Source organism: Neopelma chrysocephalum, unplaced genomic scaffold (genome assembly GCF_003984885.1).
Source record: "Neopelma chrysocephalum unplaced genomic scaffold, ASM398488v2 Primary Assembly neopelma1_143, whole genome shotgun sequence".
NCBI classification, from domain to species: Eukaryota; Metazoa; Chordata; class Aves; order Passeriformes; family Pipridae; genus Neopelma; species Neopelma chrysocephalum.
In genome coordinates this window covers 6,656,247-6,666,046 of record NW_020897805.1, presented here as the reverse complement: position 1 = coordinate 6,666,046, position 9,800 = coordinate 6,656,247, and the positions used below count along the sequence as shown (strand labels likewise).

At 40.5% G+C, this 9,800-nt stretch overlaps 1 protein-coding gene and 1 long non-coding RNA gene across 2 annotated transcripts; one reads left to right on the top strand and one right to left on the bottom strand.

The window, feature by feature from the left end:
* The first annotated feature begins 578 nt into the window (after window positions 1–578).
* On the top strand, window positions 579–4,679 carry LOC113975790. Its single transcript, XM_027700239.1, has 6 exons — window positions 579–770; window positions 1,157–1,236; window positions 1,995–2,109; window positions 2,743–2,849; window positions 3,079–3,193; window positions 4,041–4,679. The coding sequence occupies exons 1-6, from the start codon at window positions 704–706 to the stop codon at window positions 4,226–4,228; spliced, it is 672 nt and encodes a 223-aa protein (XP_027556040.1). The 5' UTR covers window positions 579–703; the 3' UTR covers window positions 4,229–4,679.
* A 1,523-nt stretch (window positions 4,680–6,202) lies between these two features.
* LOC113975793 lies at window positions 6,203–9,174 on the bottom strand. Its single transcript, XR_003536925.1, has 2 exons — window positions 8,989–9,174; window positions 6,203–6,888 (listed from the first exon to the last, which is right to left on the bottom strand). It is a non-coding gene; the product is annotated as an uncharacterized LOC113975793 (long non-coding RNA).
* Window positions 9,175–9,800: the final 626 nt, after the last annotated feature.

The following is a 9,800-nucleotide window of genomic DNA, read 5'->3' as shown; positions in this document are numbered from 1 at the left end:
ACCCCTATCATGTTAGCAGTAGCTGGATAATTGGATTAATCTGCTAGTAAATGTGTAGGGTAAATGATCAAACTTCTGTGGCAATTCTGCTAGTTATTCAGCTTTTACCAAAATTGGATATGAGCATATGAGGTTCATGCCTCCATGAAAAAAAAAGTAGCTAAATTCTGGATGCTACAGAATCCAGGGTATATCCCCTTGGTTCAAATCAGTTGTCATTTGATGTTCTGAGCTTTCTCTTGGAGCATAACATATGAGGTGGAGCCCTGTAGGTAAGGCATTCTTATGTCTTCTATGAGAATATGTGTGTGGGAGAGACAAACAGAGGCAGATGGGAAGGTAGATAGAGAGCAAGAGCACACAAGAATGTGCATACACTAAACATGTTTACAGTAAACCAGTTAATCTGAAAATTTCCCAGTGGAGTTGGCAGCAGCACAGAAGCCGATCCGGCTCAGTACCCTAATGAGAACGCCCCTTGCCCTCTGTAAACCCTGCTGGCAAGCTCTCCTTGGGCTTCCTGGCAAGTAGGGCAACATGTTCATCCCCCTAATCCCTTATCACAGCTCTACCTTGGAGCCAGGCCCACTATAAACAACCAGTGACCCACAGACATGCAGCTTTGTGCCTGACTCCAGTGCTTTCGCTCCTGGGCACCACAAGCAGAACAGGTAATTAGCCCCTGGTCTCCTGCAGGAAAAAAATGTTGTTCTGCTCCTGCCCACTCTGGAAAACACTGGTTTTCCTAAGCTCAGCACTGCTTCTTGCAGGTAAGTTATTGCCATTCTTGAATATGATTATCAATTATTAGTATTAATAATAATTAGTATTATAAATTATAAATTAATTTTATAAAAATTAGTATTAATAATAATTATTAGTGGCTGTCTTACAGAAATGAAGGACCCTGCTCAGGAACTCAGCCCCAAGTGGCCACAAATGATGTTCAGATTGCTAACTGCTTCAAATAAATCAATATTTGCACAGCTTATTCACATTTGAGCCCTGATCACCTCAGGTATACAAGGCAGGACTAGGACTGCAGGATAGTGGCACAATTCCTCTAAACAAGCACTATGATGTGGTATTTGGGGTTTGTTGGTGTGTCAGGAAGGATTATTACATTGCTAAGTACCTGCTTCTGCTTGTCTTTTAGATTTTACTGAAATCGGAGCTTTTGCCAGTCCAAGTGAATGCAAAAGTGCAACCATAGATGATGTGAATGAGAGTCTTGAGGTAAGAACTTGGCTGCATTGGCCACTCCAGGGCCTGCTCTGCATCCCCTTCCTGTGCTGGTGAGCTCCTGCCACCTCTGCCTGGGCTGGCTGGGCAAGCACGACTCGTGTACTGCTTTGGCAACGTGCAAAGTACGTGCTGGGGAGGGAGGGGAGGACATGCAGGGGCAGAAAAATATGTGTCATTTGCCTTGCCGTGTCTTTGGTCCTGCTACTGCTAGACCAAAAAATGTCCTTGTGGATTTATTTTCCAGTTTTGCTTTGCTTTAACATAAACAGTATAGCTATATAAATAACAATAGCTAGCTAAGAACTCATTAACTTCTTTGTTTGCACACATTCACCAATATTTTTTTTTTTTACACTCGCAAACATAAAGAGTCTGTAAGGTGCCAGCATTCAGAAGATAAGCATAACAAACCAATGTTTTATATAGAAATAAAGTACATACAGTTGTTTACAAAGGCATCTTTTCACGTATAGGAAGAAAACCACCAAACCCATACCAGTCCTCTTCTTGAGCTCAATATGATGGAAAAATCCTATCTAGTCACAGTTTTAAAAAAAAGCTTCTAGATTTCTTCCAAAACATTGTGGGGAGATTAGGATTACTTAAAGCTGTGCAATTTTCCAGATGGTTCTTGTTATGTATTAAGAAAAAAAAGAAAAGGAAAATAATTTGACCACTTTAATTAATTAACTCCAAGGCTCCAAGGTTTTTCCTCTTAAACTTAGACATTTTCTCCCTTATCTCCATAGAAATATTCAAAATGCCTTCCTGAAATGATTGCCAAGGGTGAGAAAGCTTCAGTCAATTCCCTTGTCTGGACACTGCAAGAAACACTTGATCTCCTACGCCCTGTTCAAGAGAAATGTGAGTCCCCTCCAGTACCAACTCTCCCCTTTGCTGGTTGTTAAGTGGCAGTGGAGAAGCACTAAGAAAATTTGTCCTCCCTGCAGTCATAGTAAACCAAATGTCTGCATTTCTTTGGGGGAAATAAGCAGCCGAAGGTACAGGTGCTTAACCACTGGGCAGGCAGGGACTGGGGAGGCACAGCAGCACAAATATGAGCAGCACCAGTGCTGAGCAGCACTGCAGAATCACAGGGGCAGCAGGGCCTTCTCCACCCTCCAGCCAGAGCCTCCTTGGTGTCTGGGAGCCAGTATGCCAGTCATATTTTTCCAAGAAATATTTGGATGGTTTTGGCCATAATAGTACTGAATGTCAGCGCTGTTGTGGTGGGAAAGTGATGGGAAAATTGGGTGTTGCCAAAAAAAAAAAAGGGGAAAAAAAATCTTTAGACAGGCGAAAATGCTTACTTTGACAAAGTCAGCTAGTGGGGGCAGTTATCAACCGTACTCAGGTCAATGAGTTTGCTTGGGAAGGGGAGACTTTTATAATCACTTTCACTCTGATACATCATTTTCTTGCCTTTTTGTTTGTTTGTTTGTTTGTTTTGGGGGGTTTTTGTGTTTTTTGTTTGTTTGTTTTTAATCCACTCAAAAGTTTGCAAGCGGCTACCTCCGTGCCCTCTCCCACTGGCCCCAAGGAACGGTGGGCTGGTGTGTGTCACCATCGACAGCGCTCAGTACTGCAAACCCATGTGCAACAAGGTAACATTCATGGCTTTCTGCTGCTATATTGCTGCATCCATGCATTAATTTACAGCTGTTTATTGTGTAATGCATAATTTTCCTTGCCATACCTTTTTGTATTCCTTAGAGGGAGAGGTTGTAGTGTTTGTATTGATCTTCACTGGCTGAATGTTTCTTCATCTTACAGTTACCATGACCTATCCTAAGACGCTGTTTGTTTATTTGCTCCCTGTCATTGTTTCCCAAGGGTTATGACTTTCAGTTCCTCAGAAGCAGCAGATTGTATGAAGTATGTGGCAATGCCACTGGGTTTTCCTGGACCACGCAGCTTGTTGGGGGAAAGGAACTGGCTGTTTGCAACCGTGAGTATTTCTCAGACATATCTGTTCATGAGGACGGGAGGCTCTGCCTCTTTTGTTTAAAAAAAAGGAGGAAAGAAAAGGCTTTCTTTCTCGGCACGTGTGACAACCTTGGCATGTGTGACATTTTGAGAGCTAGCTCTGGGCTGGCAAATTGCTGAATGAGAAATCACGTTAGCTTTAAAACTATCACAAAGGCCTGAGCACTGCCATTTCAGCTTGGGGTAGCAAATATGACACATATGCAATATCTGTGGGAAGATGCACCTTTTTTTAACAGGAAATTGGTATTACCTTGACACAAACCCCCTGGTGCACAAAGGCTGTGTGACCCACTGGACAGACAGCAGCAGAACATAAAACTATTTACCTTGCAGCAGTAGTTGAAGAATCTCAAAAAATTGGCCAACACCTGCACTATTCCCTGTGTGTACGCAATAAACCCCAGCAGCTGGTCCCCAGCCAGCATCTTCATGCAGCAGCCCAAGGGTTTTAAGTCTGCTCCCCTTGTGCCCATTGAGCAATCTGTGACCCTAAGCAGGCTGTCTGACCCTGTTGCTATTGCCTTAATTTAAAAATAAGTGTGCGTATAAACACACAAATGGGCTACCCTATCTCTCCTATGGTTAGTGGAAAAATATTTTACTGTTGACGGTGCCTTGTTGTTAAAGCAGTTGTTTTCGAAGGCTTAACAAAAGCAATCATTTAGGCACTTTTATTCCAAGTTGAAGAGTAGTCTAGAAAATGGGAATCCCAGCACTTGTTTAAAGATCAGGACAAGCATAAGCTAAGTAATTCAGCTGCCTTTTTTTTTTTTAATTTTCCTTTTGGTCATCTTTGACCTTTCCAGCCTCTGAGATGGCCATCGGTGGAGCTAAATCTGCCTATTTCCCCAGCAACAGCACCTGTCTGCACACACTAGCCTTCCCTGAAACTCAGAGAGAGCAGCTAAACATCTTCCTCAAAGAGCTTGCTGAGCAAGGCATTGACGGCTCCAAACGGGATGAGGAGGCTGATTGTATCATCTGTGGTTACTAGCACCAAAAAGCTTGTGCCACAGACCAGCCAGCTGCCTGCAGTCTGACATGGGTATTTTGACAAGAGAAGCAGAGCAGTGAAATCGTTTCTAAGACATGTAAGCATACAGCTTTTATTTAGTTAAAGGACTAGAGACCATGGTCCTAATATGACCTCAGCTTTGGCATAGAGATATAGACTAAATCTAATCACATGGCTCATGGTAGAAGTGTTTCAAAGAAAGAAGTTCACTTCTATGGCTTAAATTTGTCTAGCTGGAATCAAATAAGGATTACAGTTGTTTAATGGATGTAGTCATTAGTTAAACATACTAATTGTTATCAGAAATCTGTTCTCTGTCAGGGGTCATCTTTGATGAGAAAGGGCCGTACTTCTACTTGCTTTTACGGTTGCCAATTAATCACTATTGTTGCTCTGATGAACATTAAAACAATGAAAGTCATAACAGTTACTGGCTATAGGGATGTAATTCTTTATTCATGTGCCTGCTTAACTGGGGTTTAGAACACCAGTAGAAAACCTGTCCATTGTCTACCTGGCACTTGGGGCAAGTGAAGACCAAAGACAGCTTAGCCCTGGTAATCCAGTTAATTTGTGGAGCTGTAGCTACCAAAGAGATGTGCATGTGAATTATTACGAAATGTAAACAAGAAGCTTAGTTATTGCTTGGTTTTCAGTGGAATCTGTGCTTGGAGTTATATTTTAATTTTCTTCTGTTGAGCAAACACTGAAGCTGTAGATCTGAAGACAGACAGCTCATCTGTTTGTGTTTCCTTTCCCTTCTTTACCTTTTTCCTATTTCTGTCAATCTCTCAGACACAGACAGCATAGTTTTGTGCTACATGATGTATAATTGACCTTTACATCATTAATTGGATAAATGATTCAGATATATATTTACATGCTAATATTTCAGACTTAAAATCCAGTCATTACAAGCAAAAGAAAACAGCAGCTGCTTTTGGGCCCAGAAGCAGACAGTCATATGACAATGAATGGAACAGATAATTACACCAGCAAAGGGATGATTTGGCTGCTTTGGCTGCTTATAAACCACGCAGCAGTAACTTAAGTCATTGTGTTGGAGACAAAAGTGCTGTAGTCTTAAAGAAAAGCAGTGGCTTTTGAATCACTGGTGGGTTTGTTTATTTCTGTCAAACAAATGATCTCTATCAAATGAAATTGTAATGGGTTTGAGTCTTTTCAGCCAGTTCATTAACAGCTGATGCTCAACTAAAAAATCTGGAGCAGTTTCCAGTATATTTTTTCTACTGGTGTTAAAAAACATTTTTTGTCTCAATTATATTAATCTATTCTAGTCACTTTCTAAACCAACCAAAAAAAGAAAACTAATATTGTATTTCATAAGGAAATCAAACCCATTGCTCTTGTAAACTAACAGAAACTATTAAATCTGTTTAATTAAATTAATTTATTAAATTAATTCTGTGTATCAGAAATCCTGATGATGAGCATCACATAATGTGGAAGAATTAGGCTGGAAAGCTTTAATATGATGTATCATAAATTTGATATTAAGCTGGAGATTGGGTTGCTTGGTGGTTTGGGTTTTTTTTGGTTTTTTTTTTCCAAAAACTTGCAGAGAAACAGTTTTGTTCTATGCCCACCATCCAAGTTATTATTTAGATATGAGAAAGGGAGGTTGACCCAATAAGCCTCTACAAGACAGTTAAAAACTAAAGTAAACTTAATAACATTATTTCCCAGAGTAAATTTGCATAATTTATTTCAGGCAAACAGTTGCTGTATGTTTGCATTAACTCCATGTTGGTGTCTGGCCGGGCATGTCTGAGCATTGGGCCATCCCTCATGCTCCTGCTCCAGGATGGGGGGGCTTTGTGTTCTGGCACTTGGATGTTGCAGAGAGAAGAAAATTCATATAGAAGGAAAGACATTAAGAACATTTTAGGCGAGTAAGTTTTCAGATCAGACAAAAGAAGCACAAGATGCTTATTTATTGCACCATTCTCTGATTATTTATTTTTTTAGGTTCTGCAATACAACCAGACTAAAGTACTACCTCCCCAGAGTATCCTGCATGCTTTTGATAAGTTCACTTGCACAACTGTCAGTCATCTCAGCTAGAAGGCTCTGGTAATATTTACAGTGTAACTATAAACAGGGAGGCTTTCCTGATATTAATTAAGGAAATACAATGCTGCATTATGCTTGCTTCTCTTTCAGGCCATTATAACACAAGAGAAGAACTCAGTCTAGGAACTGAGCCAATAACAGTAATTAAAATATGGCCAAAAAATGAAAGGCAAAGTGCTGAGAACTGTAGTTCATGACAACAAAATCACACACATTCTCTACTCACAAGAACTAAGCAGCAATAGACTGGTAAACCCACTGCTTTTGCGTGGATCTTGGGCAGAAAGAGTGATCCTGAGAGATGTGATCATTCCGAACCATCCTCTGCAGGGATGGGTGGTGTTGCAGCTGTTTGCAGGGCTGGCTCACACCGAGCCCTGCAGGGAGATCTGCGGCACACGCTTCATCCTCCAGAGCACCATGGCAGCCGGGGGCAGGAGCATGAGGAGACTCATGGCCAGCACTGCAGCAAGGATCACCAGCAGGATTTGCCACGGGGTCAGGATTGTTTCCACCGTTGTTTCCTTCATTTCAAGAGTCCGAGGCTGTAAAGCAAAGAGGGACACTGCATTATTTTCTTCCAAATGGGACTTATGATCTGTGTACATGTGTTTGCTTTAGCCAGCCTGGGCTCTCGCCCTCCCGGCGGGTTTTTCTTCTGGCTTTGGGAACGATTCCCTTTCCTTGGCTGCTGGTCCCAGGTGGCTTTTTCCTTTTCCTTTTCCCTTTTTCCTTTTCCCTTTTCCTTTCGTTTTCCTTTTTCCTTTCCCTTTCCTTTCCTTCAACTAATTCTACAATCTTTGATATTTTAGTAGGTCACCAATTCCACTAAAATTTGCTAATTAAGCACGTTAAATAAAACCAGATATTTATTATTGAAATTCCAGTATCTTCTACAAACAGGGCTTATAGCTCTCATATTATCTGCATATGAGAGCTGCTCAGTGAGATACAAAGATGAACTCCCAGGTGCTTTAGCACAACTGGAGCTGCAGAACACTTCTTGTTTTGCAGAGGTGTGAACATTCTTCTCCCAGGCACATAATTATTTTAATGGAAAAGCAAGTCAAGAGGCATAAACCAGCAACAGTGATGACTTGTTCTGCTTCATTTTTCACACAGTCAGTGATTTAAATATTTAGCCTTCAAGTGGGGGAAAGCAAGTGCTACTGTGTACTTGTTCTCTAACTTAACTGCCAACTTCCTATTAATAGTTAGAGATAATTACACATGATTTGTTTTCTGAAGAGGGAGGTCATTGCTGCTGCAATGTCCATAGTGTACCATGTAAGCATGTGCACCTGCAGAAAGGTGAATTCCTCTGCCACTTCTTGTGTTACTAGCAGAGGTAGGAAATGGTAGGAACATGAAAAGTTTTGAAACGTGGATGTCTGGCACAATCACGGACTTGAAATGAGGGTGATGATCAAGAGATAACTATACTGCAAGTTAAAAGCACCACTTAAAACTCCTTCCTATAAGAGCCAGAAATCAAATTAATGAGTTTGGTACCTAAGAGAAAAGGCTGCATTTCAACTATATTAAACCTTAGAAAGATCTAATGACGCTGCTTTGATCTCTAGAGGGCTAAACCTTTCAAACCAAGAGTGTACGAAAATTCTCAGAATCATTAAATATTAAAAGAAATTTCATTGAAATTGTTTGTTATAAATATCTCCCTCTACAAATAACACTTGAATTCAGTGCTAATTTTAAATAGTTCAGTATTCATTTATACAGGATTTCAGCCTTTATAAAGCATGCTGTAGTTTAGTCTGATTAAGTAAAATCTGCATATATTTAGCTTCCTGTGAGTAAAGCCACAGCAGGACAAAAATCTAGCTTAAAGTACTTAAAAAAAATATGAAATTTGGGTGAAGAAATGAAATATGTGAAACCTGGGAGAAGATTTTGAAAAAGAAAGTTATGATGAAGACAGAAAATATTTAATAAGGTAAAAGTAGTATAGCACACTGTTGGGATTATGCTGATCATGCCTTTCGTTTCACCTCACTTCCAAAGGAAGCAGGTGATTACAATAAAAGTTAAAATGCAAGAGAATTTTCTCAGCGGTTATTTAAAGGAATCATCAATCACACTTTTCTGGACACAAAGATTTTGACTTTTGTATTTTGTCTCATAAGATGGCTTTGTGTTATCTCAGATAACACATTCTGACATATGTCTATTATTTTTCTGATTACTGAATGTGTAGCAGAGATGAGTTACCTACATCTGAGTCAAACAGACATTTCCTGTTCTGAAATATTTAGACTTTAAACACGTTTGAATAACTTATGCAAACTGAACGTCTGCTAAGTTTAAAAGGAGAAGAAAGCATTGCCCTATGCAATTTACTTGCAGACATAATTCTAACCATTTAGCAAACTATTTTGATATTAGTGAACTTAAATTATATGAATAGCAACTCTACAGTTTCTTTTCATATCTCCCCTGCTGACAACCTTTTAAGCAAATGAGAAATAATTTAACCATCCCTTTGTTTTTGCAGGAAGGACACAAAGCAGTTGAATTTGTATTTAATTTTTTCACCTTTCTCGACTTGACTACCTGAAATAAGTTCTGGGTTTCTCTAAGACTTGTGTGGCCCTGTAGGTATTCATATCTTTTCTGTCTACTCTTACCTTCTCAGTGTCCTCAGGGTGTCTTGCACAAAAAATTGTGCTGCCTCGTTTGGGTGTCCATCCTCCACTCTCAGGCAGCGAGAGCGTGTGTTAGAGGTGTTCAATCTGCAGAACGAACAAGGGAGGGTGAGGGCAGCGTCCCCTCACCTGTGTGAGGCTCAGGTGAGCACAGCAGTGTACACAGGTACTTGTTTGTTCAGTTCTGCTTGTGTTGCCTCCCACTTGGTGTTCTTAAAGTGGCACAATCGTTTCCAAACAACTGATGAAGCCGGCCTGCCTTGACCGCAGTTTGCTCGGAATCAGCAAAACAATAGCTGGCTGTTCCCACATGCACAAGCTGCTTTAGGAGATAGTTGCTTGTAGTGAAAATTGATGGCCCATTTTTTGCCAGGAAACCACTGGAGCTTTCCTTGTAAATCATTTCATTTACTCAGAAGTGAGTAATCTGATTAACTCATATTCTGACTGATTATTATTATTATTATGAATAACACATGCAGCTTCAGAGATGAAGGTCACTGCAAATTCAAGGGGTTCATACACCCATGTCTCTTCCAACTATGCACGTTCTACAACCCACTTTGCTACTTATAAGCTTAGCTTTATTTACACGTCTGAAAAATCACAGCTATGCTCAGGCTGCTGCAGTATCTATTGTACGTAGAAAGAGCACGTAGAAACATATTCAGAGGTTTTGCTAAGCCAGCTCTGGCTCTGATCCATGCTGTTGTGGAGGTGGCATTACACAGTCCCTGAGAACTGGCCCTCCTGCACGAACACAGTACTGTATCTGGCCCTTGTCTGTTGACAAG

Coding starts and splice junctions, on each gene's coding strand:
- LOC113975790 (XM_027700239.1), top strand. CDS start 704: ATGTTGTTCTGCTCCTGCCCACTCTGGAAAACACTGGTTTTCCTAAGC. Junction 1,237..1,994: donor ATGTGAATGAGAGTCTTGAG/GTAAGAACTTGG, acceptor TTATCTCCATAG/AAATATTCAAAATGCCTTCC. Junction 2,850..3,078: donor GCAAACCCATGTGCAACAAG/GTAACATTCATG, acceptor TTGTTTCCCAAG/GGTTATGACTTTCAGTTCCT.